This window comes from Salvia splendens, chromosome 7 (genome assembly GCF_004379255.2).
Source record: "Salvia splendens isolate huo1 chromosome 7, SspV2, whole genome shotgun sequence".
NCBI lineage: Eukaryota > Viridiplantae > Streptophyta > Magnoliopsida > Lamiales > Lamiaceae > Salvia > Salvia splendens.
The window spans coordinates 24,237,321-24,251,112 of record NC_056038.1 but is presented as its reverse complement, the minus strand read 5'-3'; the positions used below and the strand labels follow the sequence as shown (position 1 = coordinate 24,251,112).

The 13,792-nt window shown below is 43.1% G+C and overlaps 1 protein-coding gene and 1 long non-coding RNA gene across 3 annotated transcripts; both read left to right on the top strand.

Moving 5' to 3' along the window:
* Positions 1 to 902: 902 nt before the first annotated feature.
* LOC121741108 lies at positions 903 to 4,182 on the top strand. 2 transcript variants are annotated; one of them, XR_006037783.1, is made up of 4 exons: positions 903 to 1,030; positions 2,136 to 2,208; positions 2,715 to 3,875; positions 3,959 to 4,182. It is a non-coding gene; the product is annotated as an uncharacterized LOC121741108 (long non-coding RNA). The 2 variants fall into 2 exon arrangements; XR_006037782.1 differs by having other exon boundaries at positions 2,715 to 4,182.
* Positions 4,183 to 6,257: 2,075 nt separating this feature from the next.
* Positions 6,258 to 11,936, top strand: LOC121810594. Its single transcript, XM_042211354.1, has 3 exons — positions 6,258 to 8,651; positions 8,763 to 11,240; positions 11,346 to 11,936. The coding sequence occupies exons 1-3, from the start codon at positions 6,258 to 6,260 to the stop codon at positions 11,934 to 11,936; spliced, it is 5,463 nt and encodes a 1,820-aa protein (XP_042067288.1).
* Positions 11,937 to 13,792: the final 1,856 nt, after the last annotated feature.

Below are 13,792 nucleotides of genomic sequence, written 5' to 3'. Positions count from 1 at the left end.
GTAAAACGGTCAAATTTCGGGATGAAATTTCTATTAAGAGGGGAAGGATGTAACATCCCAAAATTTTTGCGACTCTTATTTTAATATGTCGATTGGGAATTTATTTATGAAATTTAATTGTTGCTATGTGATTGAGTTGGCCATGTGAAATAAATTATCATGAGCGATGTGGAATGAAATGTTATATACATTATATTTTACAATGTGGGGAATCAATTAAATGAAATCATGCATTTTGTTTTAGCCAAATTCATTGAGAATTTTCGGCCCCTTAAATTATTGGAAATATTTTCTTCTTGGATTTAATTGATTATTTTGGGATATTTATCTAAATTAAATCCAAATCGAATTATCCCTAATTTGTGCTACATAAAATTCGAATCCTAGCCTAATCTTGTGAGTTTCGAAAATCTCCTATTTTAATTAGGAGAAAGAATTATTTTCTTTGATTTAATTGGTGCCTTGTTGATTCCCTTCTTTTAATTTTGAATCCAATTAAGTCATGCCACACTTTGTTTCCTCACCCTAATTAAATTAGGATTTGAATTATTTCCTTGTGGCAATTAAAGCCAATTTTCAACCTTCCCTATATGTAGAGGAAATATATCTATTTCCTATTTTGTGGAATTCCTTCTATTCAAATAAATACCAAATAAATTCTTGGCTAATTAAATAGCAAAATTTTCGAAAACACACCACCATTCCACACGCATATTCCTTCTTTTAATTGTGGGATTTTATTCATTGGCCTCTATTTTATTCCTCCATAATTAATTAATTAATTGATTTGTGGGATTAAACCTAGGACTATAAAATCAACTAAACCTAACCCTAGCCCCCATTCTTTCCCCCTCCCACACGTCCTCTCCTTCACTCTCTCTCCCTCACACGCCTCCCTCCTTTCTCTCTACATTCTCTCCAAAAACTCTCCTTCAATCCCTGTTCTTGCATCCATTGGAGTTGGAATTTCAAGAGTTTTCGAGGAATCACATCAATCCTTGTTTCTACCGTTTGGTTTTAATTTAAGAAGGTATAATTTAAAATATTTTCCTCATCCTTTCCATTGAATCGGTGTTCTTGAATCCCTCATGCATATAGTGAGTGTAGGAATCATAGATCGCAAAATTAATCGGTGAGAATTTATGTTTGTGTGAGAAAATTTGTGGATGTGCGATTTTGAATGAATATGTGTGAAGTTTGGATGATTCATTGTTGAATGATGGGTGAATATATGAGAACATGATTGTGAGAACTTTTTGAAGCATGATTGTGTGTTGGAAGCATGAATAATTGTGTTTGGATCAATGAGGAATAAACCCTAATTTTGAAATTGTGAAGCCTGAAAACTGTGGCGTTTGGACAGTGGATTCCGATGTGTGTTTGACCAGCCAAACGTTCATATTTTGAAACAAATTTTTAACTGAGTACATTTTGAGGTGTTTTCTGTGTTGTGTGTGAATTTCAGCCCCTTTTGATGAAAAATGAAGTTTTAATAAATTTTTGAAGTTGACTGCGCAATTCTGCCAGAAACTTGTATTCTCGTCCAGAGAGTTTCGTTTTTTATTTGACCGACCAAATGGCCTTATCTTGATGTGAATTTTTGAATGGAGGAATTTGAAGAGTCTTCTGTGTTTTGTGAAAATTTCAGCCTCATTGAACATCGGATGAATTTTTGGTAAATTATTCAATCGAACCGCGCAGTACTGCCAGAATTTTTATGTTCCAACCAGAGGGTTGCATTGTTGTTTTGACTAACCAAATGATATGATTTCGGTGTGAAATTTTAACTGGACGTTATTGAATGTGTCTACTGTGTAGTGACCAAAATTTAGCTTCATATGAGCTCGGATGGAATTTTGGTGATTTTTACAAAACGACTGCGCAGTTCTGCCAGATTTCTGTTATGTCAGAATATTACTTATTGCCAAGTTTGGGTGAATTATATAATACATGTATGATCAAGGAATGTATCTTATGACGTGATTATGTGTGATAAGTTAGAAATATTATGGCATGTTTTTCCTTATGTTGATGAATGTTGGGGTGGTTAATTTAAGAGAACAATGAAAGGAACGATAGGACATGCATGATAATTTGTATTGATGGAAGGCTGATTGTATTGTGGTGTTGGCAAGGGGATTGTGTGTACGTGAGCACAAGGAACGAAGGTTGCTTTGAGTTGGGTATTGTGTTGTTTAAGCAAACGAGGTGGGCATTCTTTTACAAATCTTTTATTTTCTGAAAATATGATGTGGTGTTATAAGGGTGGTTTAACTTGTTATGTCATGCCATGATGGTTTGTTTATGAGATTGTTGTCTGATGCCTAGTTCGTCTGAGCTTGCTCCGTTAGGCTATATGGTTGTGTTGTGAAACGAATTCGGGTCTGAGTAGGGCTGCAAACCCTATCAGGCTGTGTACACTGGTGGGATCGTGAGCCGTCCTTCCTAGTCGGCAGGTCTCGTGGGTGAATAGTGTGGCCACACTTTCGTCGCACATGGAATGATGATTGTGATTGATGGATTGTTGAGAAAGTGGGGAGATTATTTGACTGGCCAGTCTATGAAATATTTTTGTGTTCTCGTGATATTTCTTAACTACATGTAAAACTCGAGATCACTGGTATGGATGACATAACTATATATAAAATGTTTTCGGCATGAGCCCATTGAGTACAACAAGTACTCAACCCTGCATGTGTTTTCCCTATGTGCAGGTTGAGCGGGATGTTGAGTCGGCCTTGGAAATTTTTGGATGCGTTGTCTCTTCATACATAGGCGTCATCCTTGACTCTCTTTGAAACCTTATTTCCGCTGCTATACTTTTTTATCTATGCCCCAAGAGTTCTTTACTTCGTACTATTTTTGGCATGTCAACTCCTTTTAGACGTTAGTCCGCTGTTTACTTCGTTACTCTAAAATGGATTTTCGTAAAGTAAAACAATTGTTCTTTTGGAGGTTAATTGGAATTTGATATTTATTTTTCCCCGCTGCTTCCTTTGAAAAATCGTTTGCTATAAGTCTTTGCACTAATTGATAATGAATTTATGACATTAAGTTTCTTTAAGCTAAAAACTCGTGTTTAACTTTTAATGAACTAAAATATTATTCTTTTAAACTATTTGAGCCTTTCTTATGAACTGTAGTCCTTAAATGTTGTCTTTATTGCTATCCCGTGGTCACGATCTCCTCGTTTATAGTACCCCTAGTATGGGCGGTCGTGACAGCTATCTAACACAATTAAACACTACTAATAATATGGATTTCACATTCCATTAACACTACTTCTCTCTTATATTTTTCCCTTCTCTCTTACTTCAACAATTCCACATTAAAACCCATGCCATTCACAATGTGTTCTGTTTTTCGTGGACGAGGGGGTATGTTTATTGAATATTCATCTCTTCCTATAACTAAAAACTGATAAGCTTGGTATTTTATTTTATTTTTTTCAATTTTCATATTCTATTACTCTTTCTTTACTACTTATAATCAATTAAGTTTTATCTTACAATTTTAGATATAAATATTTTATAACTGAATATAATTAGTGTTATAGACTTTAATATAATTAAGTTCTCGAATTAATTGAAAATCAACTACATAAATACACCGAAATAAATACTCAAAATTTACCTACTTCACGCCTCCTGCTTCAGCTATCCCACCAACCTCGGGCAGCCGCCGCCGCCAACACCGGCAGTTCTCTCGGTCTGCCCCCGCCTGCCGCCCACTGCTTCTCTTTTTCTCCTTCATCTCCTTTTCTTCTTCTCGCCATTATCTCAGATCTCTCTCAGTATCACGTCCCACTGCATTCGGCGTCTGGACTTGCCGCCGTCACCCTCTGTTCCTTCATGTCGGCGTCGCCCTTGTTCCCGGTAAGATATCTTTCTCTTAATTTTGTTTTTGTTTTTTCAAATTTGTAAAAATAAACCCAATGTTTTGGAGTTCAAATTTTCAGAAACCGGTAAATCGAAAGTTTCTACCTTTGTTCGTCGCCTGAGTGGCCGCCGGATTCCGGCCAGAATCGCCTCCATGGATGAAATTTGTTGTATGAAGTGTTAAAAGTGTAAAAAGATCAAATTGCCCAATCCCCCCAAAAGGGTATTTTCAATCGAAAACAGTGAAAAATAACCATTTTCGAGATAAACCCTTAGTCCAGGGATGTCTGACAATATTTTTAAAGTCCAGGGAATATGGACGGGATAAACTCATAGTTCAGAGACCATTTTTGTAGTTCACTCTTTTTTTTAAACCACGATCAATTGGTGGAAGAATTGATATTGACTTCTATTTTTTTAGAGTGATTAATTGTATTCAATCTTTAATTATTCTTTTAATATGATGATAAGTTGAACAAATTATAAACTAATTAACGGTGTTTAAAATATTTAACGGAATGTATTAATTTAAAACACTAATATACCTTTTTGTATGAAATATGTAAACTTAATACTTTTTATACTAAATTGAAACAAAGGTAATACATTTTGTATGAAATATGTAATTACTCCTCCCAATGTTCTCCTCCCTCCGTTTTTTAAAAATAGGGACATTTGAAAAGGCACAGGTTTTAATGCACAATTTGGTAAAGTAAGAGAGAGAGAGAAAAAAAGTAATAAAATTAATATTAGTGAATTATGGGGCCCACTTTAAGTTGTTAATTGTAGTGGTATAACTGGTAAATAAATTGATGCATAGGGGTGTAAAGATTTCCTAAAATAGAAAATTAGAGAGTTGCTATTTTTAAAGAACGTACTAAAATGGAAAGAGTTGTTATTTTAAAAAAATGGAGGGAGTAGATTATGATAGATGGTAGATGTGAGTGAAGTAAGTTCGTGGAATGTGGGACCTACTTACCATTTATGGTAAAAGTGAAATTTGACTCTTATTGTGGGACGGACTAAAATGATAAAATGTGACTCTTATTGTGATGGAAGTAGTAAAATACAATAATTATTTTTAAAATTTTTTTATTATGATTAATGAAGAAAACAATTACGAAATGAAAAAGAATTCAAATTAGCATAATTAGTGGTGTAAAAAAGAACAAATAGAAATTAATTTAAAAAAAATAGAAAGTAAAGAGAAACAAAAATATACACATTTTGCTGCATAAATACAAAGAAGAAAAAAAAAGTTGAATTAATAGGAAGAAGAGAAAAAAATGGGTAAAAACGACTGGAATGGGAATCAAACTCACGACGTATTGTAATAGAAACTATGCCTCCAACCATCTGCACTACAGGTTCCACACGATAATATTTGTTTACATATATAATAATACATTAAAAGAAAGATTGATGGGGGCATAATGAGTTTGAAGTTGAAGTGCGTATGAGAGAGTGCATTTTGGTGTGTTAGTGATGAATGCCAAACACCCTTTTTATACTAAAACTTTCGGACATGAAATCACGAGGCAAGATTATGAAGATTTTGAAAACTTCTTTTTATCGTGTTGCAGTGAATTTTGAAACACTAAAGATTATCTGCAACTGAGACATCTTTGCACTCTGTAAATGTGTCCGTGCAATGATACATCTAAATTGTAAAATCTTTTTACTATTATGCATGCTCATGAAATCAATACAAGTCACTCCTTCATTTGCTCACCTCTATTCTATTCCGCTCACTATTTGATACGGTTCCCATGCAGACGACGCCGCCAGCCCCCGTCCAGCCTCTTCTACCTGCGGGGGCGTTCGAAGGAGCGGAGCGTGAGACAGAGAGAGTGCCCGAGATTCAGCGACATGAACAGCCGTCCATCGCAACGTCGAAGCCTAAGCGGAGTGCGCGACCGCCCGAGAAGTATGGAGACTACGTCTCCAAATAGTCATAGGAAATTAGTTACTTTTATTTATTATTTTGCTATTTTTTAAACGTTATTTTTGGTTTATTTTACGATTAGAGTCGGGCGTAATTATAAGCTCCGTTTCGGGTTTTCTTTGTTGGTTCTTTCCCGAGATGAACTAGGATTAGGAGTCGAACCAACCCTAGGGTCCTTAGTCTATAAATAGGGCAATTATTCCACACTTTAGATATCAATAAAAATTCTCATTATTTTGCCCACAAACTCGTGGATCTTTCTAAACCCTAGTTCATCGCTGCCCGACGGAGGAGTTCCGCGCACAGCGAGAAGCTAGAATCCCCGCCGATCCTGCTCAGGACGCCGGAAGTCTTTCTTGATCGAACGAGCAAATCGCCGTCGATCATCATTAAGGAATTAAGTCCTTAACATCTGGTGCTTTCATTCCGTACTCATGAAGCGTTACACCAATAATGGGAAGTCAGTGTGGGGACAGAATCGAACCGATTCATACCCGGTTAATAGGTTCGGCGGACGCCCACCGTTCGGGGGCCGCCGTGAGGGAAGCGGGAATTACCGATCGTCAGGGGACGACGGTGACGTAGAGGGTTGCACGATAAAAGAGACCCATCACGATGATCACGTAAGCAACAAATTGGATCGGGTTCTGGAAAAACTTGATCAATTCGATGTATGGAGGGAAGAGGCTGATCGGAAGTTCAAGACCTGGGCGCCGGCGGTAACACGCGAACCGGACATGCCGCTAGGGTTCGACGAGGGGGATGACCCCCAATGGGACGACAGCAGGAGAAGAAGACCGGTGGATGGAGGGTTTCCGCCAAGAAACCCTAATCTTGGTTTCCAAGAGGGGCCGTGTCGCGAGGAGAGGGGCCGTATCGGCCATGGCTGGGAACCTCACGGGGAGAGACATAGCAATTTCAGCCGCCCCGCGACTTGTTGGGACCCACCACATCGTTACAAGTCCCACGTTACGGGCTATGAGAAACCTCAGAAAGTTAAGATGCACCCACCTCGATTCAATGGAGCGGACGCTACGAATTGGGTGTCAAGGGTCCAGTACTACTTCGACCACGTGATGATGCCCGACGCAGAACGCCTGCACTACGCCGTCATGTTGTTCGATCCGCCGGCCGCGGAATGGGTTTTCAATTATTCCGCAAACAACGAGTTCGTCACGTGGCAAGACTTCTTGGAGGACGTACGTCATCGTTTTGACAGACAGAGTTTTAAAAACTATTATGGGCTTCTCGCCAAACTTACGCAGACGGGAACCGTGCTGGAATATCACGATACTTTCGAAAAGTACCTTAACAGAGTGCAAGGGGTCCCGGAATCGGACTTGTATACACTCTTCGTCGCGGGCCTTAAGCAGGACATGCAAGAGCGTCTCAGGTTACATCGACCCACGTCACTGGCAGCCGCAATGGCCTTGACGTTGGAATTGGCAGACATTCAGGCGGATCGTGGGCAACCGGTGCCGCCTACGGGTTTGCGTCGTCCTTGGCAGAACCGGGAGTCTCGCGGGCAACCTGGGGCCCCTTCTTCGCTAACCCATGCTCAGCTCCCAGGGGTGACTGCCTCCGCAGCAGGACAGCAGGGTCGGGGAGCGGAGCAGCCGCGCCCAGCAATTATCCGGGTTTCTCAGGCAGAGAAATCCGAGCGGTCCAGACTGGGCCTTTGTTGGCACTGCCCCGAAAAGTGGGCGACGGGCCATGTGTGTAAGCAACGCATCCTCTGTTATGCGGATGATGTGGAGGAGCTAGAGGAGCCGTGTCCGGAGAAACCCCTGGCAGCTGACGTTTCACACATTCATGCCATGGACGGGGGTCGACGATCGCGCCCCTTTCGCGTCTTGGGGATGGTACAGGGCCAGGAAGTGAGCATACTCATCGACACAGGGAGTGACAAGGATTTTATGCACCCCCGGATAGCGGAGAAATTACACCTTCCCCTATCGTCGATTCGCCCTTTCCGGGTCTACGTCGGCAATGGTGAGGCGTTATTGTGCTCCCATGTTTCACGCCAGACGAAGCTGGAAGTACAGGGCACGGTTATCACGGTGGATTTACACGTCCTTCCGGTGCACGGCCCGGATATTATCTTAGGTATGGACTGGCTCAAATCGTTGGGCAAGGTTACTGCGGACTTTGTGGGCAAGATCCTGGAATTTGTCCAGGGCAATACCCGAGTCACTTGGCAAGGGATTGTTCCTCCGCCACAACGTATCAACTTGCAGGCTTTAACGACTTTGCTACTGACGACGGAGATTCTGGAGTGTTTTGAGATCATGTTGCTAGACCCAGAGTCCCCGTCACCTCAGCCGGCCGGCAAAGGATTCCCGCCAGATCTGCCGCCGGATCTATTGGCAGTGTTGGAGCAATTTCAGCAGGTTTTCGGCTTGCCCAACGAAATACCACCTGCTCGCGCTTACGATCATCGGGTGCACCTCTTGCCGGGTACCAAGCCTGTGAATGTCAGGCCTTACCGTTACCCCTACTTCCAAAAGAATGAGATTGAGCGACAGGTGAAGGAGATGTTGGATCAGGGAATTATTCACCGAAGTAGTAGCCCATTCTCCTCTCCAGTTCTTCTGATTCGAAAGAAGGATGGCTCCTTCCGTTTCTGCATTGATTATCGCGCCTTGATTAACGCTAAGGCGCCGGATCACTTTCCAATTCCCACCGCAGATGAGCTGTTCGACGAGCTTGGGAAGGCGCGTGTTTTCACCAAATTGGATTTGCGTTCGGGATACCATCAAATCCGAATGCACGAGGAGGATGTTTTTAAGACGGCCTTTCGAACTCATGATGGCCACTTTGAATTTCTGGTGATGCCGTTTGGTCTCACAAACGCCCCGTCCACGTTTCAGGCCGCAATGAATGCTATCTTTCAACCCTTACTACGAAGGTTCGTGATCGTGTTTTTCGACGATATCTAGGTTTACAGCCCTTCACACGAAACCCACACGCAGCATTTGGCCGCGGTTCTTGGAATTTTAAAGGAGCACAGTTTTTTCGTCAAGTTATCGAAATGCTCTTTCTGCAGCTCGACGGTGGAGTATTTGGGTCATCTGGTCAGTGATGGATTACTTAAGGCGGACCCGTCTAAAATAAACGCTATGACAGCGTGGCCCCAACCGAGAAATGTGAAGCAACTTCGGGGTTTTTTAGGTTTAACCGGATACTACCATCGCTTTGTCGCTCAATATGCCCTCATTGCAGCCCCGTTGACTGATCTGCTTAAAAAGGATGCGTTTGAGTGGTCCTCTTCGGCAACAACTAGTTTCGAAAATTTGAAAAGGGCAATGACCAGCGCATCCGTTCTTCGCCTACCTGATTTTGATCAGCCCTTCTGCGTTGAAATCGATGCCTCGGATCTGGGAATCGGTGCGGTTTTATTACAGGATAATCATCCCATAGCCTATTTTAGCAAGAAATTAGGACCTCGTCGTAAGGTGGCCTCGACCTACCATAAGGAATTATACGCTATCGCAGAGGCTGTCCAGAAATGGCGCCAGTATTTACTAGGGCGGGAGTTTATCATACGAAGCGATCAAAAGAGTTTGAAAGAGTTGCTGCAACAGGTGGTGCAAACCCCGGACCAACAGTTGTATGTTCGCAAGCTGATGGGGTACAAGTTTGTAATCGAATACAAAAAGGGCAGCGCAAACAAGGCTGCCGACGCTCTGTCTCGCCGCGAAGGGTCGCCAACGGCAGGTGACGATGCCGCCGGTGAGGAGGAAGCCGTGGAGACGAGCCGGAGCTGTGCTCTCCTGGCGGCGGCGGCCCATCCGGTCCCGCGGCTTATCGATATATTGAAGAATGAGACACGCTCGTCTCCCGAAATGCGAGAGCTTGTGAGGGATATCGCGGAGGGTCGAGCGCCACCCCACCTGACCTTGGTAGATGGTCTGGTGTACTATAACCTCCGGATTTATGTGGGTTCACGCTCATCGGGCCGCATCCCTATTTTGAGGGAGTACCATAGTTTGCCTTCGGCGGGCCACCCAAGTTTTGAGCGGACTTTAAAACGAGTAGCCACGGGATTTTACTGGCGTAATATGAAGAAGGACGTGAAGAAATTTGTCGAGGCTTGCGTGGATTGCCAAACGACCAAATACTCCACGCAAAAGCCAGCAGGGTTGCTACAGCCGCTACCTATCCCGTCGCAGGTTTGGGAGGACGTTTCGATGGATTTCATCACGGGCCTACCTCAATCGCGAGGTAACACGACGATCATGGTGGTGGTGGATCGCTTGTCTAAGTATGCGCATTTTGCCCCTCTCCCGACCAGTTTTGACGCCCTAAAGGTGGCCCAGTTATTCGTCAACACAGTCGTCCGTCACCACGGATTCCCAAAGACATTGGTCTCGGACCGCGACTCGGTCTTCTTGAATCAAATTTGGAAGGAGTTAATGCGCCTCAGTGGTACGAAGTTGAATTTTTCTACGGCTTACCATCCGCAATCGGACGGTCAGACGGAGGTGCGAAATCGCGGGTTGGAACAGTATTTGAGGGCTTTCACTGCGGATCGCCCGTCTAAGTGGGCTAATTTCTTACCTTGGGCAGAGTTGGCACTAAATTGCTTCCATCACGCGGGATTAGGGATGTCTCCTTTCAAGGCGCTTTATGGGCGCGAACCCCCAAGTTTGATCTTCGCCAAACCGTCGGCCGCGATGCCTCCATCGGTGGCCGAATTAATCACGCAAAGGGGGCTGCTTTTGGTGGAATTGCGCAGGAATCTGGAACGCGCACAACAACGAATGTGCGACAAGGCAAACAAGCACCGTCGCCATGTTGAATTTGAGATAGGCGATAAGGTGCTACTTAGGTTGCAGCCGTACAGACAGCATTCAGTGGCGCGACCCCAATCCGCCAAGTTGGCGCGCCGTTTTTATGGGCCTTTCGAGGTCTTGGAACGTATAGGCCCGGTGGCTTATTGCCTGCGGTTGCCGGAAGGTAGTAGGATACACAATGTGTTTCTTGTGAGCCTTTTGAAAGCCTTCGTCGAGGGGGACGCCGGCGGCGACCCCATAGCATTGTCGTCCGAGTTCTTTGGGGATAGACCGTTAGTGTATGCTGTGCGAGTGCATGCGGGTGAGCCGAAGGATCATGTGTTGGTTCGTTGGTCGGATGGTACAGAGTCGCCGTCGTGGGAGCCGTTGGAGTTGATACAGCGTGAGTTTCCGAACGTGCTCCTTGAGGACAAGGATTTTGTTATCGGAGGGGGGGTTGATACGGTTCCCATGCAGACGACGCCGCCAGCCCCCGTCCAGCCTCTTCTACCTGCGGGGGCGTTCGAAGGAGCGGAGCGTGAGACAGAGAGAGTGCCCGAGATTCAGCGACATGAACAGCCGTCCATCGCAACGTCGAAGCCTAAGCGGAGTGCGCGATCGCCCGAGAAGTATGGAGACTACGTCTCCAAATAGTCATAGGAAATTAGTTACTTTTATTTATTATTTTGCTATTTTTTAAACGTTATTTTTGGTTTATTTTACTATTAGAGTCGGGCGTAATTATAGCCGTACAGACAGCATTCAGTGGCGCGACCCCAATCCGCCAAGTTGGCGCGCCGTTTTTATGGGCCTTTCGAGGTCTTGGAACGTATAGGCCCGGTGGCTTATTGCCTGCGGTTGCCGGAAGGTAGTAGGATACACAATGTGTTTCTTGTGAGCCTTTTGAAAGCCTTCGTCGAGGGGGACGCCGGCGGCGACCCCATAGCATTGTCGTCCGAGTTCTTTGGGGATAGACCGTTAGTGTATGCTGTGCGAGTGCATGCGGGTGAGCCGAAGGATCATGTGTTGGTTCGTTGGTCGGATGGTACAGAGTCGCCGTCGTGGGAGCCGTTGGAGTTGATACAGCGTGAGTTTCCGAACGTGCTCCTTGAGGACAAGGATTTTGTTATCGGAGGGGGGGTTGATACGGTTCCCATGCAGACGACGCCGCCAGCCCCCGTCCAGCCTCTTCTACCTGCGGGGGCGTTCGAAGGAGCGGAGCGTGAGACAGAGAGAGTGCCCGAGATTCAGCGACATGAACAGCCGTCCATCGCAACGTCGAAGCCTAAGCGGAGTGCGCGATCGCCCGAGAAGTATGGAGACTACGTCTCCAAATAGTCATAGGAAATTAGTTACTTTTATTTATTATTTTGCTATTTTTTAAACGTTATTTTTGGTTTATTTTACTATTAGAGTCGGGCGTAATTATAAGCTCCGTTTCGGGTTTTCTTTGTTGGTTCTTTCCCGAGATGAACTAGGATTAGGAGTCGAACCAACCCTAGGGTCCTTAGTCTATAAATAGGGTAATTATTCCACACTTTAGATATCAATAAAAATTCTCATTATTTTGCCCACAAACTCGTGGATCTTTCTAAACCCTAGTTCATCGCTGCCCGACGGAGGAGTTCCGCGCACAGCGAGAAGCTAGAATCCCCGCCGATCCTGCTCAGGACGCCGGAAGTCTTTCTTGATCGAACGAGCAAATCGCCATCGATCATCATTAAGGAATTAAGTCCTTAACACTATTTCATTTATTGTTCATAATGCATTTTTAACCCATGGTAATAGACTAATAGTATTTACTGACTTACATTTTGTACTTTGTAGGAGCATTCCCAGAATTGGAGCACCGGTCGTTACAACATAGATTTAAATGCACTAAGAGCATTTCTCATTTGTAAAGAAAAGGCTTTATCATTTGTAAACGGTCACTTAATATCCACTTAGACTACACTTGCATGCACAAATTACCTTCTATAATTTGGCATCTTGTGTAAATATAAATATCAAAAACTATTTAAATATGAAGATATAATAGTTCAAAGCACTACTTGCTAAAAACATTAAAAGATTAACGCATTGATTACTCTAAGATAAATGTGGGATGTGAGATATAGTGTAAATGAGTCATTTCTCTTTAGGTCAAAAATCAATACATTTAATCATTATTTATGCTCTCGTACTTTCATTATCTGTTTTATTTTCTTCCCCACTTAATTATTACTTCATTTTATTTTTTCTACCATCTTATTATCTTTCCACTAAACTCACAAAATATCACTTCTTAAGGGCATCCATGATGCTAGTCTTAAAATCCAATATCACTTCTTAAGGGCATCCATGATGCTAGTCTTAAAATCCAATCGCAAATCTCTTGTCCCAAAAGCTGCAATGCAACCAGCCCCAATTTCAGCCTCACATTCAGCCTCAACTCAATTTCATAAAATCATTTTAAAACAATAAAATATCACTTTCTTAAGGGCATCCACAATGCTGGTCTCAAAATCCAGCCACAAACCCCAGCTTTTCAAATTTCAGCCCCAAAAGCTACAATGCAGTCAACCTCAAATTCAGTCCCAACTCAATTTTACAAAATCATTTAAAAACAAGTTCATATTACTTCTACATAAATGTTACGTTAATTTAAACATAAAAACTAAAACTAAAACAAAATAAAAAATAAAAAATAAAAAAATAAAAAATTTAGTGGGCGTGTTCCACCTCGATGCGTTTCTCATTGGCCAATTGGCCCCAATCCTTCCGAAGATGGTCCCAATCGTGCACCTGTGCCCAAGCGGGATTCGTCCGACTATATGCAACAACAATCTTCTTCCAAAACTTGCAAACCTTCTACCCATATCCGATAATCGGCTCCGCTGAGACCACGACAAAGCACCCACCAACCTTCTTCGACTCTTCCATAGAATAACCATGTGGATTCATTTCCGAAAAATATTTAGACTAGGAAGTGTGTGAAGAGAGAGTGAGGTGTGAAAAGTGCGAAGTAGATGATGGTATTTATAAGTGAAAGGTGAGTATTAATAAATAAAGAAAATAATAAATAAATAAATAAATAAATAAGAAGTGGGGCGGCTAGGGCTGCTGCAATGTAACCGCATGGGTAGCCAGGCGATCGGCGATCCAGCCGGCGTGTAGGCGAGCGGCCGGTCCCAGACGGCGATCGAGGGGGTGCA